The following is a 26,549-nucleotide window of genomic DNA, read 5'->3' as shown; positions in this document are numbered from 1 at the left end:
ATATAAACAGACAGGAATCAGATTGGATGTGTCTTACCAGCTGATGTGGTTGAGTTGCACTGATGTCTCCAGAAGCTGATGGCTGATTTTTGCCTGCTGTGGAGTCGGTTCAGCCTTTCAGCAAGACCTCCCCTACAGAGAGCGAGCACAAGGATTCAGTCCCACAGAATCAAAAGAATCAGAATCATTCATAGAACATAAAACACAATCAAGACATTCAGAATAACACATAATCACAATCTGAATCAAACCTATGGAATCAATCATTCAGAATCAAAAACACAATCAGTGTGACTGATTCATTTAAACATCCCTGAATCATTAACAAATAATTAAACCTATAGATTCAGTTACATGATATAATCTGTATATGCATTCAATCCCAGGGAATCAGTCACATAAAATCTATGGTAAAGAATGAATGAGAAATATTTATATAAAAAGAATCAAATAATGAGTCTGACTGAATCTGCTAGAATCAATCACACAGAATGAGACAGAGAGAATAAACTAGAATCAGTCTCACTGAATCAGCTACATCAAGAGAATCAATTTGGATCAACTGCAGAGAATCAAAGACAGAGAGTGAGTTCCATGGAATCAATCATTGGAGAATCAGTTCAAATCAAATGGAATCAATCCCACAGAATAATTTATATAAAATCAAACAAATTGAATCAATCATAAAGAATTAAAATAATAATAATAATAATTAAATTGAATCAGTCGTAAAAGCAATCATGAATGAATCCTAAAGAATGAAACACATGAATTATAGATTAATGATTATAAAAAATCAATTCCATGGACTCAATAAGAATAAATCCCATAGAACCAATCAAAGAGAATCAATTAGATTCAATCCCATCAAATCAATCACATAAAACTAATAGTAAGGAATAAATGAGAATCTTTCCTATAGATTTAATCAAAGAAAATGAATCTGATTGAATCAACTAGAATTGAGGCATAGAGAATCAATAAGAACCAATGTCAATGAATCAGTTCCATTCAGAGAGTCAATCTGATTCAGCTCCACAGAATCAAACCAGAGAATCAATTTCAAGGAATCAATCAAAGAGAACCAATATTCAGTTTAATCTATATTCACTGCACATGGATAACTGATCCATAATTTAGCTTGTTAACTAAACTACATTCTTATAACCAGAGCAGCTCTGCATGCACTTATGAATGGTTATTTGCTTTATGTTCATGAGTGGGTGGTAGTGTTTGCGAGTGCTATATTTTTTATGTGTATAAAAGCATAATAAAAACATTAACTGACACTGGCGAGGGGCAACTTCTCCTGCACTTTCCTGCTGACGGGACTGGGGGTCAGCAGAAAGATCGGTGGACTAACAAGAGCCAAAAAGAGACACAGCTCCCCCGTGAGGGAACAAACTCGACAAGTCCTGCTTCTCCCATTCACAAAATCTGACAAGCAACTCAATTATGGTAAAACATCATGGGCTGGGCTCAGACTTTGATGGTACAATAGAAAGCAATCGCTGAGTGATATCTGACAAAAGAGCCTTATGCATGCGCTACTGCTTCTTGTCCGCATAGGAGGAAATAGTCTGGTAAATTAAATAAGGTGACAAAAATGAGCAAAGAAAGCCGCTCCCTGATAGCCAATCAAAAACCAAGCTGACCAGGTTTTTACTTTAAGGGTGTGGATGTATTATTAAACTAGTTCACCTAAACTTTGAACCCTTTTGTATTCTGTGTGTTTACACTGGTATGAAACTTCGAGTGAACTTGACATCACACACTGAAAAAAAAAAAAACTGTAAGAATAAATAACAGTATGAAGGATTACTGCCAGTTAAGATGATAAATCCCGATCATGAAGCCAGTCACTGAACTCATAAATTGAGTTCATCTTGCACAGGGTTGCACCGAAATTAAGATTAAGATCCAGGTGCCATAGATCATACCTTTCGAACCTCCTCCTCTTTTTACTCGAGTCCTCTGGGGTCTTGATGCTATTAGGGGTTTGTTTCTGAGGTGTCTGAAGAATCGCCTGAGCAGATCGGACCCACTCGCTGACCGACTGCCTGCTGGACTCGGCTGCATCCTGAAGGGATGAGTCCGCTCTGCTATCTTCTGGATCTTCATCATTATCATCGTAAGAGGAGTAGTCGGAAATCTGGGTTGGTGACTAAACAGGAGAGGAGAGTCTTACATGCGGTTATTTGATTTGCTATTATGCACAAAAGTGATGTTATTGTTAATTAAAACTATAATTAATTTCCGCTAATTGAAAAAAAGTTAGAAATAAGGCTAAAAATAACAAATATTACATAAAAAAATTAAATAACATTTGCTTTTAGTTTTTAAAATTCAACAAATATGTAAGTACCAAAATAATAAAAATAATTTGGCACTTACAAATGAGGAACATCACATGCAAGAAGACATTTTAACTTAGAGCTGATACAGAAAAATTAATTATTTGGAGAGAGAGAGAGAAGGAATATAGTATGATAAACGGTGATACGATACATGTCAGATTCGAACCTGCACCATCAAGGCTTAATGTCAAATACTAACTAAAGATCTGCAGCCTCTAGTTCAATGTCTGCCTCATAAAGAGCTTCCTTAATGTCTCAAAGTTTGATTATAAAATGAACATTAAAAGAGCCAAGTCACATTTCAGAGTCACAGTAATAAACCCACAGAGCATCACAAATCTCAATATTGTATAACGTCAAAAACCTTCAAAGATATTGGGATTTAATGCTTCCAGCACAAAGACTTTCAAAAAAACGTTCAGCCTTCACTTCCCATCTGCCTAGAGGCCAATAAATGTAACAATTAATCTCAGGGGTACTCAGTTCTCAAGCTAAATGACGCAAACAAAACTCTCAGTCCATAATTACACAAATTACGGGACCTGAATGACGCCGCCTGACAGGCTGCCACAACGCAGTCAAAGTGAAATTATGGAGTAAACAGGTGTTCCAAAAAAGCAGCAGCATGTTTTCACCTTATTCACATGTCATGCTTGGATATGAAAGTCGACAGAGTTAAAAATGAACAGAACCTTAAAAAAAGTCTTTATAGATGGCTGAGGGCCACCAAAGCAAAGCCAAAAACCTTAAGATCTATGAACCAGTGCCTTGTACAACACAATCATCATTCAAACTCACGTTTCACATGGATACTAGAGGAGATAATAAGTGAGAAGAGCAAAGGTGGTAAGCTAAAAAACAAGAACTCAATGACCTCCAAATAATTCTATCCTCTAGCACATATCTTAATTCCCAAGGGGCCTTGAAAACACTATCTGAGCATCTGCCTATCCAGAACAGCATTAATTTCAACCTCTGCACTCCGGAAAAGAGTTGGAAACAGTACTGCCACTGAACTCTCAATCCACATGCAACTCCCACCCATGCTTCCCACGTATGACACTTGCCTTTTAGTTACTAATGCCGCGTTTCAACTGCAGGAACTTTACCCAGGAACTAGGGACTTTGGCCTGGTACTCGGTGTGTTTCCACCACAGGAACCAGGAACTAAATAAAGTTCCGGGTAAAAAAATGCCCCTCAGAAAGTCCTGCTGGCGAGGTAGTACTTTTCAAAGTTCCGGAACTTTCGGGGGCGGGACTTGATCGCTGGTACAAATGGTCCGGGTAATTTCGGTGGAAAAGTGGCATTAATCTAAAATCACCGGCTTTGTGAGTTGCATATTGTTGAACTTAGTGGTGTTTGCTAAGGCAACAATCATTGTTATTATTATTGCTCATACTTAGGGTAAAGGGTTTCTTCAAATAAACAGGAGATAAAATAGGAATAAAAATGCCATAGAATTACATTCAAAGACCAACAGAGAATATCTAGAAAAGTACTGAAACTGGTTTTAAAAATCACTTTATGGGGTTAACCCTAACCCTATATATCTATCTATCATTAAAATGAAACCAACTTAAAAAAAAAAAACAAATTAAGTTTTATCTAATTATTTTTAATTTTATATACCGTATTTTTCGGACCATAAGTCGCACTTGAGTATAAGTCGCATTAGTCCAAAAATACGTCACGATGAGGAAAAAAACATATATAAGTCGCACTGGACTATAAGTTGTATTTATTTAGAACTATGAACCAAGAGAAAACATTACCATCTCCAGCCGCGAGAGGGCGCTCTATGATGCTCAGTGTAGGCTACAGGAGCATTGAGCAGCATAGAGCGCCCTCTCGCGGCTGGAGACGGTAATGTTTTCTCTTGGTTCATGTCTTAGTTCATTTCTCTTGGTTCATGTCAAATTAATTTTGATAAATGAGTCGCACCTGACTATAAGTCGCAGGACCACCCAAACTATGAAAAAAACTATGTATATATCAGTCAAACCAAAATTTTCACATTATCACAGTTTATTAGCTAGAGTTTAGAACATGGTAATAAAACATGACAAGAACTCAAGAGTTGAACTGTGTCAGAACAAATTCATCTTGAACACATCAGATAACTTTGATAGAAAGTAACAAAACGTGGTCAGGTCAAAGAGTCAACTCAATCATATGTATCAATCAATCAATCGTATAAAGAATTTTTGGGTATAACTGTTTATTTTCCTATCCTCACTTACGTAAATGAACTAAAGTGTCCTGCACCTACTAGTAAAAAATATAAAAAATGTGAATAATTTTTGGTTTGACTGTATATAAATACAGTGGTGGCCAAAAGTCTTAGGACACTATTATTTTCACAAGCTAAAAAAATGGTTTTAAGTCTTTTTAAGATATTTTTTATCTTTTGTGTGTAGGAAAAATCAGTTTACATTTCCAAACATTAATTTTGCTATTAATTGTAATAATCCAGTGAGATATTTGTCTGACAACAGCCAGTGCTCCACACAGAGATCTGATCTCATCATCATCAGTCTGTCTGGAATGACATGAAGAAACAGACAAACTGAGACAGACTCAAGAAAACCTATTTTACCTATACCTAATTTTAAACAGGCATATTAAAACTTTTCTGTAAGAAGTTCACAGTAACATACGTTTCTCCCTCATGCTGTTTCGAACTGAACACTGGGATATCTATACGTTCCATGCAGATCCTACTACAGTCCTTTGTGAAAATAAAAGAATCGTTTCCAAATGCATTATGGGCAAATCTACAAGGCAATCTGAGAAGTGACGAGGGACATCCAGCCCTGATAAATCACACACCTTCAAACAAACAATGGAAAAAGAAAGACTGAAGATAAATTCCACAGATAGACCTGAAGATACGACCCGGGCAGATGATATATGATGTATGACTCATTTACTTTAAGACAGGTCGTAAAGACAGACCTAAAGGGAACATAAGGGGGTTATGTTTGTGTGTGAGCGTTTGTGGTTGCATCGTCACAAACTGGTTTTCTTATAGAAAAAAAATCGGCTGCCTCCTTATCATGTGGAGACAAGAACGGCATTCCAGCCCGCCGAACAGCCTACACAGTTTTTTATTTGAATCAACTTGACCCTGCAGGGCAGTCTGCCAGCAAACAGTGCACTATGCGCGCTCTCTGCCTTTCTCTCTCTGCGCAGTACACTATGTTCCTGGCCTGAGCTCAAAAATGTGTTCACCCTGCACTGGCTCAAAATGAATGGAGGAGTACACAAACTTTTCGCTCTATCAAATCTATCTCACTCTCACTTTTTTTATCTAATTTGGACACATCATATAGGGGCAGTCCTCAGACCAGCGGGAACAGGATGGAACCGCTGTGTTATGGAGAGGGATGCCAGTCCACATAAAAGTGTGTCATCGTCAAGGATACACTAGTTTGGTTTGCAATTGAAGGAAAATATACAGGAAATGTATTATAGGTAGGTAGAACTGGAGGTGAAATTAAGTGAGAAATAAAGTAATGTCTAGAAGCATGTCTGTCGTTTTTCCTCTCTTCTTGTAAATGGACACAAAACATTTTTCCTACGAAAGCCGGGTGAGTAAATAATCAGTTTTTTTTTTTTTTTTTAAACAAATGGTTTCAATCTTGAATCAAGGAAGCGGGGGTGATTTAAAAGACACTATTAAAAGGAGGCATGGGAATAAGAGCTAAACATAGATGTGATTTGGAAGAGTTTGAGGCTGACAGACATTTCAGAGAGAGATGATGCAGAATACTTCATGACACCTTGGGAAAATTCTAAAATTATGTTTCAAAGATGCTCTTTTTTTTATCCAATAACCGGCCTGTTCTGGTTCTGATCAGTGGGGGATAAACATAACTAAACGTGCATAATTTTTTCCATATCTTCTGTTGTTGACGTCAAAGATGTTCAATCAGACTCTATGATATTTTGGCACAATTTATCTGTCACTCAGATTATATAGATGTCAACATGAATAGCTCAAGTGACATGCCGCATTCTCAAAAACCATGAACAAAACAACAAGAGGGGAAAGAAAACCCTCAACAATGAAAGAATATTACTAAAATAAATAAATAAATCACTCACAAAGATAAACATGATTAGCACCAACCACAATGTGTTGTGTATGGTGAATTATTGACTGCAGAGATTAATATCATGCAATTATTAATGATGTAATTTCTTAATGTATCAATTTAACAATTTAATATTTAAAAATATATTTATATTTAAAAAATGTTATATTATATATTTGTTTTTATAAATATTTATTATATTAATATTATGAAAATAATAATAAATTAAACCTTTATTTTGAGGGAGTTTCTGTTTATTTAAAAAAAAAAATTGTAGAGAACAATTTCTAAAGAATCTTTAAGGGTTTTTTTTCCCCCAATGCCAAAGAAATCAGTATCTTGAGTTCGGGAGTGTTCTCAAATTATTAACTGGATCTGCGCCACGTGACCAGACTAAACTACAAGGAAAAACCTTTAACTGTTTCAGCAATGTGTGATGTGATGCTCTCAACTATTCGTAAGTCAAATCGAAGCTGTGTTTATGCAGTACTTCCACATGACAAATTTGCCTAATACTGCCCTTCCAGGAATCTGAAGAACTGTCTAGTCTGGACAAGATGACAGTCTATGACAGTAACTGTGAATTGAACCATTATGACAATAAGACGCATCATGCTGAATTATGATAATCATGGTCAAAGATCAGCAGATCATGATGTCACTGCTGATGACACAGATGTCTAGAATAACATTCCTGGAATAACATTCCATTCAGGATGTATTTTAAATCGATTATACCAAAATGTAAATTAGGTCATTATTTAATCACTCCAATGTCATTCCAAAACTGCATGACTTTCATTTTAAGAAACACAAAAGACATTCTGAAGAATTCTGCAACTGCTTCTGTGAAATAAAATTAAAGTCAATGGGATCCAATGATGTTTTGGATGTCACTGACTTTCATAATATGGACTAAAGTAGTTGCACCATTCACATTTAAATGTAAATTTAATTTAAGCATTTAGCAGATGCTTTTATCCAAAGCAACTTACAGTGCATTCAGGCTATCAAGTTTTACCTATCATGTGTTCCCGGGGAATCGAATCCCCAACCCTTAGCTTGATAGGCGCAATGCTCTACCAATTGAGCTACAGGAACACTTCACTTCACTTCACTTCACATTTCACTGATGACTGAACGTGAACTGTGTCTGCAACCGAACTTGCCACTACCAACTACCTTTACAGGTGCTACTCTAGGCATACAGTTATTAAATTAACCAATTAACCTTCACTGCCTCATCGAATTTACATTCTCACACTATACTATAAAGCATTGGAAGATTTCTAATCTAAATCTAGTTGTTTTGCTTTTTTTCCACTTAGCATGTATAAGACATCCTAGAAAAGACTTTCATATACGATTATAAAATGCATAGTGCTGTACTGTCACTTCTTATGGTGAAAAGCATCATTTTGAATTGGCATAACAACATATCTGAGTTAGACCGGCATTATTTACCTTTTATACCTTTATGCAATTTAAAACTAAAGTCATTTCATGTGTCACATGGAAAATAATATGACATGGCTGTTAAGCCACAATTGATATTTTATTCAGATGACTTGAGTGAGAGATGTACTACAAAATGTTGAATATAAATAAACTAATACCAAGAAAGGTTGCAAATATATTTTCAGGCCAAGGGTCAGTCCTAAAAGGAGCAGGGACATTAAGAACCCTGATGAAAGCTTAAGACGTCTTGTGTGAGGAATCATAGCGCCCCCTACTGAGCAACAGTGCAATATCTCACCTCATCCGATGTTTTCTCTTTTAATAATATTTGATTCTCCCAATTCTAAAACATGTGTTTAAAGTTAATATGAAAGCACTTTAATATATGTATAATTATTTAGTTAATGTGAAGATAAAACATACTCACCCCAACGGGATTTAGAAAGTCAGTATGTCCTTTTGAAGCTGAATTCTCCTCTTCTATCTCACTGTCTGAATCAATAGAGGGCAGGTCATCTGTCTCTGAGGGCAAAAGCAGCAGGTAATCAGAATTAAATAACAAGCCACTGCATATTAATCTACAGTTATGAACTTTGAGCATTGCTGCCAGAACTGATGTTTTGATTTGACAAGAGTATTTTTACATCATTCCACATTCCTGATTGCGTTTAATTACACTACAATGTTTTTACACTTTTTACACTAATGTTTTTATTAACATTTATAAATCTAACATTACAACTGTAAAATTATAATTTTCACATTTATTTAAAATAGTTTTCACATTTCTCACACACAAATGTACGGAGCCCCGCACATGACATGCAAGAAAAAATAAATAAATTGTGCGCACGATTTACAAATTTGTTCCCTCAATTTACTAAAATGTGCACACAATTACTATTGCGTTCCCTGGATTTACTATTGTGTTCGTGTAAAAAATTTTTTTTACTCAATTTATTAATCGAGTGAACGCAATAGTAAACCGAGGGAACGCTATAGTAATCGTATGCACATTTTAGTACATTGAGGAAACGAATTAGTAAATCGTGCACACGATTTAGCCTTATATTTTTTTCTGCTTGTCATGTGCTGGGCTCCCTACAAATGTAATTATATAAGGCAGGTTTCAGTAATTATACAGGAAACTCAAAGACAGCCATAAATTCCAAAAGCATCTTTGCTAGAAAATGTTTGCCACTTAGATAATTTAATTGATAAAAATGCTGACTAGCAGATATCACAACTAAATTTAAAACTGTTCAAAGCAAAACCATGCAAAGAATATAAAAATAAAGTAAGACTGACTGGCCCAAAATAGTGTAATATTCATCTCAGTCCAGTGGGCAATCCATATTATTAAGCCCTGAATTCATGGTTCAAATTAAGCTCCTGAAAGATTCATTCACTTTACAACAAAAAAATGTCTCTGTTCTTACCTACACCAGTGCTGAACATCCGCAGACTTCTGCAAGAGTCTAGAGGATGTTGTTTGTGTGCCCTGGGCGGCTGCGGTGCCTGTGTGACATTCAGTCGAGGAGGAAGACGACTATCACCATCTGATTCTTCCTCATCACTGGAGCTCCAGGCAATGTGCACTGGTTCATCTGTGCCAGCATCCCTATCGCCTTAAACAAATATTTTCGTTCAGCGTGGATGCATTACAATGATCAAAAGTGACAGCAAAGATATTTGCAATTTTATAAAGGATTTCTATTTCAAACAATGCTGCTCTTTTGAACTTTATATTCCTCAAAGAACATTAAAAAAGTATCACAGTTCCCACAAAGATATTAAGAAGCACTGTTTTCAAAATTGAAATAAATAATCAGAAATGTTTCTTGAGCAGCAAATCAGCATATTAGAATGATTTCTAACGGATCATGTGACACTAAGATACATCATGTGACGAAGCATTTATTATGGATTGATTAATCTGTTGTATTACCAGTAACAGACGTCAGAGCCACTTTATGTGCATTCCTGCTCTTCTTCTCTGACGTTTGCAGCTTCTGAAACACAAACACATGATGTTCAGTGCGTCTTTCACAGACCTACAGCATTACATACGTCTACTGTGACACACCTGAATGACAGAAGTGTCCAGGAAACTGTCCCCACATCTCTCCCAGGACTTCGTAGCAGGTGTGGATGTTCTGGCAGATGCTTTTCCGGCCTTTTTGAAAGTGTCTTTCACATCGTCTGGGAATAACACACACCTCATGTCCGGGTTTCTCTTCCGCTGAAATCACACACAAGCACACATTATAATATATACATAGAGAGAGAGAGAGAGAGAGAGAGAGAGAGAGAGAGAGAGAGAGATTTTAGTAATTAATTGATTTTAATTTTGTTGATCTAGAAAAAGAGTTGCCACTTTCAAAAAGCTCAAATATCAAGCAAAATAGCTTTGTGGTTTTTATTTGAATCACTTAAAATTTCATGGTCACTACATAATTATTGTAGTAACATTTGCAACGATTACAATTTCATAGATAAAATTAAATATGTCAAATAAAATTCGACTGATAAGTACATATTCATATATTATTGGTCTCTTTAATTGCTCTCTTTTCCAAGCTTATTATGTGTTTTATATTTCTAGTTATATTTCTGTTATTATTAATGCATGCTGTAATGATGTGTAGTGGATAATAACAATTCGACTGGACTGACTGTCAATACAAATATACAACTGGTTCTCACAAATACCTGAAACACATTAACAGTTTTAGGAAATCTGTAAACAAAGTGTTTTTGATCGCTTACCTTGCCCATGATGTTAAGTAAATGTTTTACGGATTTCTTTTCCTCAAATATGGCTTAATTTCTAATTAAATAATAACTGTTTACATTGTTGTACTGTAGTTCACTACACGGGCAGTTTCTTCTTCGGTTCGTCTTTCCCGCTCTTTTAGTTCGTATTGCCGCGCGCTACTGACCCCTGGCGGCCAGAGACGTTTTGAGCACAAGCTGGACGAAATTGTTTCTTTTTAACAGAATTATAAATAAAATCGTCTCTTTTCGTCAAAGAAAATCATACACTGTACTCTAAAAACGATGTATTTATGTGAAAAAAAAACTCGATATCCGAAAAATAAAAATACCCTAATGTTCCTTTTCCGTTAAATATGCTAATTTGTATGATTTGTCAAATATTTTAAAAAGCATTTCAAAGTAAAATTTCTGTCCAAAAATTAAACCTAAGCACACTGAAGGCGTTTCAACATTTTTGATTGAATATTTCCTTTAATATTAATGACCAACATGGAAGTCTTCAGTGACTCTTTTAATTTACTTAAAATAGCAGAAAACATAAACTCCAAAAAATAATTTTACCTAACTTAATCATAATAAAAACAAAGGATTTATTCCTTTTGAAAGTGAAAGGGTTTTATTAGGGCAAGTCTATAATATCTCCAGAGATTTTAAACAGCAAGTTAAACATACAAAAAAAACATCTTTTTTTTTTTTTTTTGCTTTTTTATTAAATATGTAAAAAGCAGGTCAAGTTATTCACAAAAAAAATGCAAACATGCAACACATTTGGGGAATGCATAAGGGGAGATACTGTAAGGGAAATAAAAAGAAAATCATTGTCTATTTATAATTATTAACAGTACATATGTTTACATTCCTTTTCATTGTACACAATAATAAATGACATAAGCATCGTTGACCTGTGAGAATATTGACGAGTATCATGAGATCACGAGAATGCTGTTTTCCGTTCAGAAGACCTGTGATTTAGAACAAGTTAACAAAAATCTTAAAGATGCATCGATTTCTTTTTTTTTTTACTGTACATATAAAGTAAAACATGTTTAGACGCAGAATACGGATTGCACAGTTCAAATGAAATGCTTCTTATCAAACACTGTGATTGGCTTCCTCCTCTGTGAAGCAGAGACACATTTAACCAAAGAAAACAAATTTTATGAGTACATTTAATCTAACGGGGTGAAAAATTTAGCTTGTTTTCTAAGTGAATCACATGGGTTTATATCACCAATATGCATTAGGTTATAATGCAGAATTTTCCATAGTTAATCTTCTGAAGGAATCTATCATGAGGTGATGATAAGTGGCTCTTTGAGCTACTCTTATTGCAATATTTAAAAATGTAACTGTTCAATACATCACATCTTAAAACATTAACAGCTTAAGGAATAAAAAAAAAAGCTAAATTCTCCTTCATCGGTGCAGTGAGATGAAAATCAACTGACTTCAGTTAAAGAAAAAACCGAATGGAGCTGATGTGCAGTGGTTGTTATCACGGCTTCACACGAACAACATTCACCAATTAAGCTGCTGTTGGATGACATGTTCATAATAATCATGATGCAATTAAAGAGGGCTTCAAAACAAGAAAATAATAAAAGACACGTGAGAAATAAACCGTCATGAGTTTGAGGAAATGAACCCAAAAGCAGTTTTCTGACTGAGTGTGTGTATGTTCAGGTGTTCAGTATTCGTCCTGCGTGTCGTCAGGGACGTCCTCCTCCTGAGCGGGAGCCTCGTGTTCCTCTCCGCCTGCCTCCTGCACAAACAGTTGATTGCTGTTAGTTACTTTTAAGGGTCTTGTCATATTAGATAGTCACTCACTTCGTCTGTTATGAACGGTGAGAAAACTGACTACGTATGAAGCACTTGATCTGAAGGCTTATATCATGAGAAACAACAACAGAATTGGGTCTTTCAGAACAAGTAATTAAAAAAAAGTAGTGACACATAGAGGGTTAAAACTAATTGTGAAAATTTAAATGATGGCAAGTTTTTGGCTTTGACCTTAATCATTCATAAGTGGACATGAGGGGGAACATTTGTCCACCTTTTAAGGTGGGAAGAAGAAAAATAATAAAAATAAAATAAAATAAAGGTCTGTTTTATTAAAACAAAAAAGAAAATATTAAGACATAAAACAATAATAATACTTATAAATGGGATGATGCTTTGTTAAGAGCAGAAAAAGTTATTAAATAAATGTTTTATGTCTTAAAAGAAAGAAAGAAAAATGTAGAAAAATGTAAATAGGTTTGATGTATTAAAAGAACATTGAAATAGTAGCAGTGGTAAAAATAATAATAATATTAAGAATACTAATCTGTGAGCAGTCAGAGACCTCTCATTAAAATAATAATAATAATAATAACAAATTGTGTGATTTATTAAAAATAGAAAAGTACTATAAACAAATAAAAATATATGTGGTTTAATCAAAATAAAAAGGGGCTATAAATAACTGAGAATGAATGCAGTTTGCTGCAAAGGACCTGAAGCACTAACCTGGTCGTCTGCAGAGTACAGCACCTCCATGAGTCTCTCCACGAAGGGCCCGTTGTCCTGGCCCTGCTCCTGACACAGCAGCTCCACCTCTCTCAGCTTCCCGAAGTAGAAATCCCGCTCCTTCTCCACTCCTTCTAGTGCTAGCTTTAATGTATTGAGCTGCAGCAGAGGACAGACGCAAGAGTTACCAGTGACATAAAACACTGTCAACACACAGTAAGAGCTGCTTCTAAACACCATACAGCTTCACTGAATAGATACACTTCCTGATACCATTTGATTGGTCAGAAATTTGAGTTTACCTTGCTTTTATGGTTTTAATTAAATAAAATAATAATAATAATAATAAAGTGCCAAGTTAATTTGCTTTTAGGGCACAGGGTTCCCAAAAAATGCTTTATACTGGTCAACATGTCTATGATGTCATAAGAACATCTATAAAGATGCCTGTTATGTCATAAGGACATTTAGGAAGACATTGGTTTAGAAATAAAAATTGCAATAATTTTGATAAAAATAGCAATTTCATTCAACAAAATATCAGTATAGTAACATCATCATAATAATAAAATTATTACTACTACCTCTACAAAATACAAAAATAAGTAAAAAAAATATATAATGTAAAATCAAGAAATAAGAACCATAAGAAGAAAATCAACAAACAAAAGAGCATTTGAGAAAATCAGTTCTAACTTTATTTCACATTACAACCATACTATTTCAATAGCACCATATGCTATTATATATGATTAAATAGGACACATATCTGCACAGGCAATTAAAAAAAATAATAATTTCATATAATTTTGCATCTCAAGTAAAAGTAACTTGATTTAAAGACGTTTAGATCTTTATATTGGAAAACAAAGTTTTTGTATTTAATGCCATAACTTTAGAATTTAGAATGTTAGAACGTTGACTTTCTGCTCTAATTTAAGATCTTCTATAAGCTTATTTTGTTACTCAATACTTTTTTTCTTTAAGACCTGCAGAAACCCCGGGCTTCTAAAATGCTCTATTAATAATTATGACTAATAAAAACCATGATGTTCTTGATAGCTGATCTGTTTAAAGATCTGAATAGCGTTAGGGATGTCCACCTGATCGTTTAGTTGTGTTACTTGGGCTTCCAGCTCCTTCTCTCCTTTAGCGGGTGTCGCGGACATAACAGGGATCTTTTTGGCAGAGGAGGGTCTGGAGGTGGAGGTGGTGGAGGTGGAGGATTTAGGGGTTGAACTGGTTGATCTAGTAGCTCCTGCACACAAGTTAACGGATGACACGATGCAATTTAGTAGATGTTAAACGCCAGTTGATTAATGCGGATTATTAATAATCAGCCCAACAGACCTGCGGTGGGAGAGCTGGCGGCATGGTGGGATTTCTTTGGCAGGTTGAAGATCTGCTCGCCGGGATCTGGAGGGGGAATGGCGTCCTGACCCTGTCTGGCCTGCAACGGGTCGTACTCCTTCCCGTCGTAGTTGGCGTCGAAGAACTTCTTGAACCACTGAATGAAGTCCAGGTTGTCTTGAAACCGTCCCTTGACGAGCTTCTCTACAGGGATGATCTACACAAGATGGGAGTGTAAATGTGAAAAAATTACATTATACAGACATCTTTGCATAACAAATACAGATTTATATGTTAGATTTTGGGTTCACAAAGTGGTGTAAAATTAAAATCAATTATAAAATATTGAATTTGTTTATCTGCATGGCACCTGACTGTTAATTGACAAAGAACTGCAAATACCTGAAGGTGTCAATACATTTAAAAAATATATTAATTTCAAATCTCAAGTAAACTTCAATTTCAGAAATTGCAGGTCAAAGAGGTTCAGCTGACAAAAACAAAAAACTAAAAGTTTATGAATCCCTGATTAAATTTATTTAAAATGATACATGTGATTTTGAATTGGGTGCATTATAAATATATTTTATTGCATGCATTAAGAAAGTCTCCATCTGTCAGAAAACACTAAACCTCTGACTGCCTAAAATGTAAAAAAAAATAGTGTAAATATAAAAAAATCTATAATAATAATAATAAACAAATATTGTGGCCCGGTTGGTCATGCTTCTTGTAGCAAATCAGAAACACTTTCTCTGGGTGAAACAGTTTACACATTTGGTTTTTTTTTTATATGTCAGATTTTGATTCCTTTGCAAGGTATGTGGTTATTAAAATTGGTTGGAATTGCTTACAGTTTGAGGAATAATAAATGTTTATATGCATTAGGTTTAATAAAACAACATCATCCTTTTATAAAACCAAAAATTATGGAACATTAAGAAGAAAAGCAATTACAAGGCTAAACAGTAGAAGGTCTAACACTTTAAATTCTCAATTGATTGATTTTTGCATTAAAGAATATATTTATTTAATAAATGTATTAAGTTATAACAACCATGTTATTAAATTATTTACTAGTAATATTAACAATTTACTACACATTTTTCCACACAAATGTAACTTTTTTATCAAAGGTTAAGTTTTTGCTATGAAGAAAGCAACAACCGATGCACTGTAACGATTTTTATTTTAAAGTTGTAAATTATTATTGTTGTATGTTTTACAAGGAAATCTTATTTCAGTGTTTTTATTTCAAAATTTCACATTCATTCAATGTGCGACTTGCCATTTCTTAGAAAGTACTTACACTATTAATTACAGAGTGAAAATAATACAGAAATGTCACATGCATATCACTATAAAGCAGCCCTAAATTTATAAACACTATTTTAGCAGTATGTGTTCAATAAGTGTTTTTCCAATTCATTTTCTCCATAGGCTTAATGGCACAAGAGCTATGTGAATAACAGATGTAAATCAATCTGGGGTTTTGAGAGCTTTCATTTATTCATAACACATCAGACAACTCCACTATGGTTCTTCATGCTAAAATGTACTTTCAATGATGCTTTTGAGAGGGATTTCATTTCTAAATCAGGTTTCCAGTAGTTATAGTGAAATCATGACTGAAAGGCCCTCATGTTTGTCTCACCTTATCAACGTTCATCCTCTTGAAGGAGGCCTGCAGAAGTTTGAAGTTGTGGATGTATTCATGCTCCAACTTGGCCTGGAATTTCACCTTCTTAAGACTGATGCATCCGGGAAACAGCATGTCCATGAACTGACAGTACGCTGCTCCTGCAAAGACATGCACAGAAGGGTGAAAAAGGTTTCGTGAGGACATTATTTAGGACTCATTCTGCTTCTCTAAGATCATTCTACTAGATTTAGTTTCAGTCTCATGTTCATCTAAGTGTCCAATTTACTCTGCAGTAAACTTAATCTGCCCGATCAGAAGAAATAAAACAAGGGCACTTAAATGGAGATCCACCTGACTCCAAGGATGTAATTTAAAATGCCGTGTAAATCAATGTCTTCTGCCTTTCTAGGTAGACCTGGAGCCGTTCCAGAGGATATTCAGTGTCTCAGAGATCTTTAAATACCTCTGGCCTGACCCGTGCTTATCCTGAACTAAATTAAGGTCTTGATGTCCCGTGTGATGTCATAAAGCTAAAGCACAAAAGTGTTGTCCACAAACTGAGACTTTATTCAGACTTTTGTTCACAAAACTCTCAAAACATAAAACCCCTGAGATTTTTAATGCAGAATGTCTATTACTGTGTGTTTAGGTTAAAAAAATGAGCAACACAGACAGTCCTCAACAGACTGAATCAATTATTTTGAGTAGAAAATAATTATATTTTTTAGAAGTGATTTAACGATAGGAATAAATAAATGGAAATATATAGCATTGCGTGTACATACATACATACAGTGTACATATAATTTTGTGTGCATACACACACACACACACTTCTTATATTAATCTTAATTATCTTGACAAAGATATATTCCCTTAACTATAAACTACTTACATATTCGACTATATTTACAAATACAAATAATGCTGTGTGTGCGCATTACATTTGTTTTATAAAATCTTTTTAATCACTAGTCTTTATATATAATTAACATTCATTAAAATAACTCCTTTCTCATCATTAATCAAACTTGTCAACCCTTCTGAAATCCTACAAACTAAAATCACACAAAGGACTGAACAGACCATCTGATGGATGTGAATGTCAAATAATTAAACGGTGCAGATGACACTCAATCATAGCAGTGGTCAATAGTAATGTAGTTATTTCAGATCAAATTACTTGATGAAAGAATACGGAAACTAAACAGGAAGTTGGCAAATAACAATTTAATTAAAACCGATTAATCTGCAATGAAATTTTTATATTTTAGATGACATTTAGCGGTTTTGCAATTCATTTAAACAGCCCTGTGGTGTGAAAAGAAAAAAGTATAAATCATATTAAGTCCACATATAATTGCATGCCTAGTAATTATACAAAAATAAAATATTTTGATGAAAATATAGCCTGACATGTTGTGCATAATTCACTTTTATTATATGATTTAAAGCTATATTTGTTTTCAGCTGCAATAAAGAAGTTCTAGTTTAATTTATTTTAATTTCATAGCAGTTAAATGGGATTAACTCCGTTCCCAGCTTCATAATTCATGGCTGTGTAACCTAAAGCAGCTGAGAGTTCACGACAGCTTTACTGAGCAGCCAGACCATTGCATTCATTTACACTACCGTTTAAAGGTAGCAGCCGCCCAACAGCAGCGCAGACAAGCACTAACAAAACGCCTCGGTGTAAATCCTCTGGGATTACTGCTCTTTGTGTCTAATGAGTGTCAGCGGTGGTTTAAGTTGGGAGCTTCACATACCTGATGACAGCTGCTCCACTTTAGTGTAGTTTAGACTGAGCAGATCGTTCACCCAGGCTGTGATGTCATGCCTGCTCATAGTCTCCTGGGTGATTGAGGTAGAGTAAACGTTGACCGCCATCCCCCAGCTGTGGACGAGACACAGACATCATCACAATCATCTGCAGATGAAAGAACAGCTCAAAGTCTGAATGACACTATCAGCTCCAGTATTGACTTGTCAATATGAGCAATTTACAATGCATGCATGCATACTAGATCAACGATGTGAACGAAGTCTAAAGTCGTTCTCTTAGAGTACTTACTATAATATAATGTTTTGGAATTAAAAATATGAAACTGAGCACTGAAAAACTGCTGAACATGTATGCTGAGGCCATCCAAGATGTAATGAGTTTGTTTCTTCATCAGATTTGGAGAAATTACATCACTTGCACACCAATGGATGCTCTGCAGTGAATGGGTGCCGTCAGAATGAGTCTCCAAACAGCTGATAAAACATCACAATAATCCACTCCAGTGAAAGTCCAGTTTGTTGATTAATGCATTGTGAAATAAAAAAAACGAATCTATTATTATTATTCATTTTTTTACTTATATGAATATGAGCCCTATATCCATAATATTGCTATTTCCTGTGAAAATGTCATCTGGTCTGAATCAGGAGAGAAATGTGCACAGATCAAGCACTGTTTACAAGCAAAAACAGCTGTAAACAAATATGTCGGTGGATTTTGATGTGATAGGACAACAGGGGATTTCCACTTCCTCTTTCCAATGGTGGAACTATTTGAACTTATATTTTGGCCATAAGTGATGATTTAAAGCTTTACTGTCTTAATGATGGATTTGTTTCTAACAAACATGCAGCTTTTTGCTTTACAACACATTAACTGATGAACTTGAGTTGAATGTGGATTATTGTGATGTTTTTATCAACTGTTTGGACTCTCATTCTGACGGCACCCATTCACCGCAGAGGACCCATTGGTGATATAAAGCCAAATTTCTCCAAATCTGTTCCCATGAAGAAAAAACACTTGGACAGATGGAGGGTAAATAAATTAAATAAATTTTGCCCAAAAACACTGTATAACATGATCCTAATGCAAACTAGGTAACCAAGTAAATATCAAGTTATACAGAGCACTCCACAGTGTTTAATAGAAGCTTTTGAGCTTTGTTTGTACAGAATTGTGAGTTCACCCACTGTCTATCCACTTTAACTCAAAACTAAACAAAGGGTGAAAAAAGTTATGCATATAATTGAACAAGAAGTACTTTTTAAATGTATGCACAAATATAGCATTTTTCCATCCCAGAATAGCATTTGATGTCAAACCACACTGACTTTACATTTGCATCAGACAGAAAAAATAAAGACTGTTTATGAATTGAGGTTTGTTTGTCCTCTACTGAAACTCACGTCATGGAAAAGCTGCTGATGTGATGATGGATGTGAAACACATCTCCGTTTGGCACAAAACAGAGTTTGATTGGGGGGATAGTTTCTGACGTGATACAAGCTGATCATTATTTTCATGCTATGACTGATATCCAAAATATGATCAATATTAAAATGCTATTTTGTCTATAGAAAATCAAAAAAATCTAAAGTTGTACATTATAGTATACAGTATGAAATATTTATTGTTTATTTATAGAAAGCTGAACAGTTGGAACATATCACGTTCATGATATCAATAATAAATGGCAGAAACAAGCATTAATTGTGTTCATTAATAAAATAAAACATGTTTAAGATATGGCCCTGAAATATATTCCTTATAACAAACCACTGGTTTAAAATAATAATAAAAATATATATATATAACTTGATCTTTTGTGCCAAAATTTGACAAGTAAGATTTCACAGCAATGCTGTGCACAACCAGTTGTTAATGGGGCACAATTAAGCGTATGAACAAATCAAAGATCATCTCAACTTTCATGTATTAAACTAACCGAATTCATTCAACTGACCGAAACCAGTTTCAGATCACTGCCAATAGAAAGATCCACCTCATCAATCCCATTCTCCTTAATTTCCCAGCGCACCATCATATGAATAATGAAGTGAATCCCTCAAGAAAACCTGGATGTCTTGTATAAGATTTCTTTAAAATCCCTCCATGATGACAAATCCTCCTCCCTGTTAGTTTCTCATGACTTTAATAAGCTTAAACACACTGCATTTCCAGACATTAGTGCTGTTGTGCTTAAAGAGCAGATTCATCTAAATTTAGCAGGAAAGATAAACAGTTTAGTGAGATGCTGGAATGAAGGGGGGAGGAAAAAAAATTCAGAGGAGCCAACAAATCAGTGTCAAGTTCAACAATAGCAATCAGCCTGAAACAAGTTTATAGACCCGTAAAACACAAGCAGTCATATTTTTACCCATGCACGAGATATGACGCAGTATTGGGCACGATATGCACGCCATAACAAACAATCTGAACAGATTTTGGGGATAGGATGGAATGAATTACATTACGCAATGGCTGACTGCTTGGTGAACATACAGGCCATGTACTGTCAAAAACTGGGAAAGCAGCCTGTCAGCGCACATCCCAACATACATCCATCTCAAATCATATGCATAACGGCTGATAAAACGCCCAATAGCTTGAACGCATTCACTAAAGAGCGTTTAACATGTTTTTTGGTGATTGCACCAACGGGGAAACGCCATAACTGGCTCAGGAAAAGCCCAACGGTTAGATAACGCAGCCATAATGGGAGTTCGGGGTTCCCAGGGCGAGTGCATTGGGAAAGCATGAATTGAAAAGTATAATCTTGATATTTTCGGCTAAATGCATTGATTGTAGATCGCTTAAAGCGGTGGTTTTCTTTGTGAAGCGGCCGGCGGATGGTAATGGCAGTGGTGTACCTGTAGGCGCGCTCCCCGCGCACTGTGTTCTTTCTGTAGGGAATGATGTTGCTGCCGTCGCTGTCCGGAATGATGTCGTTGTTGTTCTCTCCATTGGGGGACAGAGCTTGGGTCGGACCGGGCATTTGGCTCTGTGAAATACTCGAACGGACGAGGAAAGGGTCGGGGCTTTTCCCTGCCGCCTGCCTGCTTGTTCTCAGTAGAAATCCCGTGTGTAAGAGAGAGTGTGTGTGAGTGTGTGTGTCTTCCGCTCAACAGCGACCTCAGCGGTGAGTCACGGAACTACAGTCATGTGACTCTGGGAGGGGTGCTTCAGATTTGAGCCAGAGGAACTTTGCATCTTCCTAAATACGTCATTATATATTATCTATAATGTATTATTTTTAGGAAAATACCTTTGGGTTCCGCCATACAAATAAGATAATAAATAAAGTTCATAGGTTTCTCTTCCTACATCTAAGCCTTAAATTATGTAAAAAAAAATATATATATATTTTGATGTGCATTTTTTTCCTATACTAGTTAATGCATGGGGGGGAAGTTGTGTTAAAGATATATAAATATATGGTTTGATAAAGTCATTCTAATATATAGCTAAAATGTATCTTTACTGCTAAATATCAATTAATCTGTTCTTTATGCACAACTTATGTCTGGAAATGCATGCAATAGTGAATGTTTAACTGTATTACTGTCTTCAGGAAGACAAAATATATAAATGACAATATTATAAAAAAGTGCACCAAATCAGCATATTAGTATGATTTCTGAAGACTGGAGTAATGATGCTGAAAATTCAGATTTGCATCATAGGAATGAATTACATTTGAAATATTTGACAGGTATTTGAAATTGTAATAATATTTCACAATATTACAGTTTTTACTGTATTTTTACTGAATGAATGCAGCCTTAGTGTGTATGAGAGACTACATAGGCTTATATGTTTGATAATACAAATGATCAATTATTATTAAGTTATATAAAATATAGTATAATTTCACAACAGTCCAAAAAGAAACATACAGTGCTTTTCAGATTCTAGATATCTGGGTCTACATGTGACGAGGCCCGTGGCTCATTATTCTGCTCTGTATTGCAAAGAGTGCTGTGATGTGATTTATTACATATACACATTACACAAAGTTTAGATAAGGCTCTTGTTAATGTATGTGGTGTGACATCTTTACAATGTAGTCTCTCCAACCAATCAAATCTATGGTTTTTAGGTGTCAAAACAGAGAGATAAATTATCTAAACGGTCTGCCGGGTCATTAACAAACGTCTCAAAGTGATGAATGAAGATATCATTCCTTTACAAGTGGAAAAAGATTACTGAGGTTATTTAAAGTTTTAAACTTTGATTTAAACTTTACACAATGTTTATTGAAAAAGGTCACGTGTAAATACACGATGTAATCGGCCTGTGATGCCATCTCACCGTTCCTGATGTGATCAACACAGTGAAAACATCTGTTGATGTTATTTTACTGGTTGAATTAAGATTTTAAAATGATGCTGAGCTTTATCTAATAGAAGAGAGACATTCAAATGAACAAGTTTGGTTGTAGCAAACTTCACTGCAGCACTCCACTAAACCCACACAAACATGTAGTACATCAAAAAAATATGACTGAGAGAGTTCATATCTACAAATAATTAAAAAGCCAAATAGATAGTAAAAGTTGGTGACTGAGATGCTCCATACACTGAACACATGCTCCTGCCACTGCAAATCTGGTCATAAATACACTGCCAGCGGAGAAGGTTAAGTCATACATCTATATAAAAACAATACTAAAGATGAGTCTTATATTAATGCTTGAGTTTTCAGTGTCTGATACTGAGATCTGAGTGCCTGACAGATGAAAAAAATACTCATGAACATATAGGCTAACCTAATAATGTGGTTTAATTATAGCAAATATAAGCTGAAATCAAATAAACACTTATTTTACATTTATTATTTATAGCGTGTAATAATTGTATGATACACACACATATGAAACTGACTATAAAACTTAATCATATGATGAATAATGGTGATGATAATTTACTGTAATCTCAAAATGGCCAAATATTGGCCAGTTAATTAGCTTGGATGATATATACCCATCAATCATCTATCACTAAAGCATATTTGTCCTCAAAACAAATAAATATGATTAAGTGCATATGCAGAGAGGTCTAAAAGTCTGAGACCACATTTATTTACTATGTTTATTTTCTCCATTTCAACCTGAAAATGCATTTTAGGATTTAGGGCATAAGAAAAGTTGTGATGTGAAATGAACAAGAAATATTCTCTGTTTCAATTCTCTACTACTGAAGGTAACTAATCATATTAAACCAATAAATAAATAAATAAACTAATGACATTGGTCATGTGTCTGTTAGTACAGACTTTTTTCTTTTTTGAATCCATTCTTGAAAATCTTAGGGAAAAAAAGTAAGAGGGAAAATTGCAAGACAAATGCAGAACTGTGTGGTGCAATATATAAACGCAACTGCCAGAAAAAGTCAGGATGGTGGGATGAATTGTGACAAAAAAAATTCTGAAATAAAAATGTAGAATTTTGAGATTTAAATACAGAATTCTGAGAGAAAACTTAGAACTGCAAGATATAAACTTGGAATTGTGGGTAAAAAAGTCAGAGTCCCAGTGTGCCTACTAAAGCCCCTTTCACACTGCACGTTGGACCCGCAATATTTCCGGAACACTGCCTGGTCGCCTTCTGTGTGAAAGTAACCACGTCCCGGAATTGATTACCGAATTGAACCCGGGTCGGGGACCTAGTAACATTGCGGGGTTCGACCCGGGACGAGCGCTGTGTGAACAAAAGCCAGATCTAATTCCATGTCGAAGTGATGACGCGCGTTATCGCATGACTCTTTTATCGGCTGTTTTGAAGGAAGATCAACATTCGCGACGAAAACATATGTGCAAACTGTAATGAAGCAGAGATCAGTTAGTTCCTCACTTTCCGCGCTGACGCCGAGATCGTTTGCTTGCTTCAGTGAAAGTATAACGTGCCTAGCGTTGTCGACTCGTACATTACACGTCACTCGCTGATGTCACGTGTCGTAACGGGATCTTCAAGGGTTGTGTGTGAAAGCACGCACATATACCGGGTCATCACTGGCAGTGTGAAAGTGCCAAATCTAACAACCAGGGAACAATTACAGGAACTCTTTACCCCTGTATTTGCCGGAATGGCAGTGTGAAAGGGGCTTTATACTACGCCCTTAAAGTATTTACTTTTTTGGTGGAGAAAAAAGTACATATTTCTGAGTGTTTCTATATAATTGCGTCTTTAACGGTCTGCTCTGTCACATAATAACATGCATCCCATTACTGTAAACTGGCCTGTCAGTCATCTTGTCACAGTTAACATCCTCCACATTTCATTTCATTTTCTACCAATACGTAGAGAAAAGACGTAGCAGGTTAATCTGTGAGCCGTGGGTCTTCATGCTGAGAACTCTGCTCATATAGAGATGCATTTAAAAGTTAGTGAACAACAGGATGTTTATAAAAGTTTACATTGCTATTGAAGATTAAATACAACACTGATAACATAATTATGTTTTTTTTTTTACTAGGTTAAATATTGAGTAACTCAAACCCCTTTACATAACCGTAGGTCACGCGCATCCACCATGTTTGTAGTTTTTTTTTAATTCTTTTTATTGGCGTTTGTAGTTCTCCACCGAATCATTCGTCAAATCGCAATGGATTGTTGGTAACATTAGCTATAAGAGTGTGCACGGATCCACACTTCAAAAATCAACCTGAACTAGTTGACCATCCGGGGACTTTTTTTTTTTTTTTTTTTACATACTATGCTTTGGAACACATTAATTCTAATCTCTCATTCTATTTAGAATGGACAGTATGAACAATGGGACGCAGTGTTGATCTTACAATTCTGACTTTTTTCTCAAATAGTCCAAATAATAGGATAAAAGTCACAATTACCATTTTTTTTTTACAATCTTTCATAATATGCTCTTTAGAGAAAATGATCATCAGATCACTTTGGTTCATGCAGCTCAAGTGCTGCTGTCACTAAAGCAAAAGGGGCACAAATCAAATCTGATAATATCAATTGCAATTGCAAATTTTTGAATAGAAATAAATGTTAAATGTAGGTCAGGTATAGTTTCTGAACCAGCACTAGAATGTTAAACATGCAGTCATTAAGCGGTTTGTGTTGCAGATTACTGCATTTCAATTGCACCAGGCTGTTCAATTGTCTTTTGTTGGCTGGCTTCGTCTCTCAAAGTGGCTTTGCAGTCACCCTTTCACTTATTCGAGCAATTATGTTCAACGTGTAACGTTAGACTAAATATCTAACATCAATGTCAAAGTTGCACCTTGCAGCCTAACCCACTTATTAATGCAATTCTCTAAGAACAGGAAGTGTGCTTAGAAAATTAACAACTTCATATTAATAAAAAAAAAACACAAATTTGTGTCAGTAATGTTATGCATTTATTAACCACGTTATCGTAAAAACATAAAAAGTGACGGGTTAGGGTCATCGATGCACTTCAACGTAATGAACAGCTGCTGCTACGCTAACAAGCTACTCTGCCTGCATGATGTTTTCAACCATTAAAAATTAAACATAAAACAATGGTTTCCCATAGGCTCGGTCTGTCAGAGCAAAGCCAAACCTCTCTATTAAGAAATCACATTAATGGTTTAAAGACAGCGCCTGATATAAGCTCGACTCACCCGTGAACTCAACAGTAAATCCGACCAAACCAGCTGCGCTTTTCGGTTCGCACCCCACCCTCCAGCGCCTCAGAGAACCAGCAGCACCGACGCTATCCACCCGCCGCCGCTGATAGGCCGACGCACATTCATTCTTCCCGCTGATTGGTTGACAGATAGAAAGGCCGTTGTTTTATTCATTGGCTCCTCCTTCTGTTCAAATGAATGGCTGACGGAAGAAACGGATGTTGTCTTTCTGGACCAATTGGAATGCAATGCGCTGCTCGTTGAATAGTGGACTGTGGTTTCCTGATGTTTTATGTTTTTAAGTATCTAAGGAAACTAGTGATGCGTTTATTTATCACAACGGGAAGCATGTTTGAATGATAGATAAAAGGCTAAATTTAGAGAAAGAATCTGCCTTTGTTTCATTGTAAGGTTCTAGGTTCCTAAAATAATGGGGAGCAGACAGTCTAATAAATCAATATTTACTAAATAAAGCACATGGCGTTATTGTCACTTTGTAGTAGCCACAGCATGTAGAGAAAATAATCACTTAAAGCTTCCACCAGTTTCCAACTAAACATTTCTCATTTTCTTTAAGTTTAACTAAAGGTACTAAAATATAAAACCGACATTTAAATGTATAAATTTGCTACATAAACATGTTAAAAACGACAACGTTTAAAAAATAAAAAAACAGTTAAATGCTAAAATACTTATTTAATAGTAATTCGATTATTAAAGTTGTGAGAACGTTCCAAATTATTAAATCAAATATTTATTAAGAATATTATGTTTTCCTTTTTTTCATAAATTAAATTTGATTTATTTACATTTAAGTTAACTTTATCCTAATGTGACGTTTGTTCTCATGGGGGGGGGGGGGGGTCAACAAGGACATCTAGTGGCCGTTCTGTATATTGAATTAACACATGAGAATTCAAAATAGCATTGTGTGAAACACAATTTGAAATGAAAG

General features: G+C 35.3%; 2 protein-coding genes across 4 annotated transcripts in view; both read right to left on the bottom strand.

The window, feature by feature from the left end:
- The window catches only part of spidr (scaffold protein involved in DNA repair), a 44,168-nt gene extending 33,317 nt beyond the window's left edge, over positions 1–10,851 (bottom strand). Inside the window, exons 1-7 of one of the 2 annotated variants that reach the window (XM_052595449.1) lie at positions 10,683–10,851; positions 10,000–10,155; positions 9,862–9,925; positions 9,353–9,541; positions 8,341–8,435; positions 1,941–2,164; positions 38–132 (exon numbers count right to left, since the gene is read on the bottom strand). In XM_052595449.1, coding sequence (XP_052451409.1) covers positions 38–132; positions 1,941–2,164; positions 8,341–8,435; positions 9,353–9,541; positions 9,862–9,925; positions 10,000–10,155; positions 10,683–10,691 — 832 coding nt within the window. In that variant the 5' untranslated portion in view covers positions 10,692–10,851. The remainder of the gene's footprint in view (positions 1–37; positions 133–1,940; positions 2,165–8,340; positions 8,436–9,352; positions 9,542–9,861; positions 9,926–9,999; positions 10,156–10,682) is intronic. The other variant, XM_052595448.1, reaches the window with a different exon arrangement.
- Positions 10,852–11,375: 524 nt separating this feature from the next.
- LOC128012879 (microtubule-associated protein RP/EB family member 2-like) lies at positions 11,376–25,726 on the bottom strand. Of its 2 annotated transcripts, none has more exons than XM_052595453.1 (7): positions 25,589–25,726; positions 17,958–18,085; positions 16,204–16,349; positions 14,550–14,766; positions 14,303–14,457; positions 13,200–13,358; positions 11,376–12,453 (listed from the first exon to the last, which is right to left on the bottom strand). In XM_052595453.1, exons 2-7 carry the CDS (start codon positions 18,076–18,078, stop codon positions 12,379–12,381), a joined length of 873 nt encoding a protein of 290 aa, XP_052451413.1. In that variant the 5' UTR covers positions 18,079–18,085; positions 25,589–25,726; the 3' UTR covers positions 11,376–12,378. The 2 variants fall into 2 exon arrangements, with proteins under 2 accessions (XP_052451413.1, XP_052451412.1); XM_052595452.1 differs by lacking the exon at positions 25,589–25,726 and adding an exon at positions 20,848–21,108.
- Between the last annotated feature and the right edge of the window lie 823 nt (positions 25,727–26,549).

Source organism: Carassius gibelio, chromosome B24, assembly GCF_023724105.1.
Source record: "Carassius gibelio isolate Cgi1373 ecotype wild population from Czech Republic chromosome B24, carGib1.2-hapl.c, whole genome shotgun sequence".
In the NCBI taxonomy this organism is placed as follows: domain Eukaryota; kingdom Metazoa; phylum Chordata; class Actinopteri; order Cypriniformes; family Cyprinidae; genus Carassius; species Carassius gibelio.
Note: the sequence above shows the minus strand (reverse complement) of the source record. Positions and strands in the feature narration are given on the sequence as shown.

Bases quoted from the DNA above. Each gene is read 5' to 3' on its own strand.
- LOC128012879 (XM_052595452.1), bottom strand. From the start codon at position 20,972: ATGCCCGGTCCGACCCAAGCTCTGTCCCCCAATGGAGAGAACAACAAC. The intron at 16,350-17,957 runs GTATGTGAAGCT...ATGTCTTTGCAG, and splicing joins AGTGGAGCAGCTGTCATCAG to GAGCAGCGTACTGTCAGTTC. The intron at 14,767-16,203 runs GTGAGACAAACA...CATCTTGTGTAG, and splicing joins AGAGGATGAACGTTGATAAG to ATCATCCCTGTAGAGAAGCT.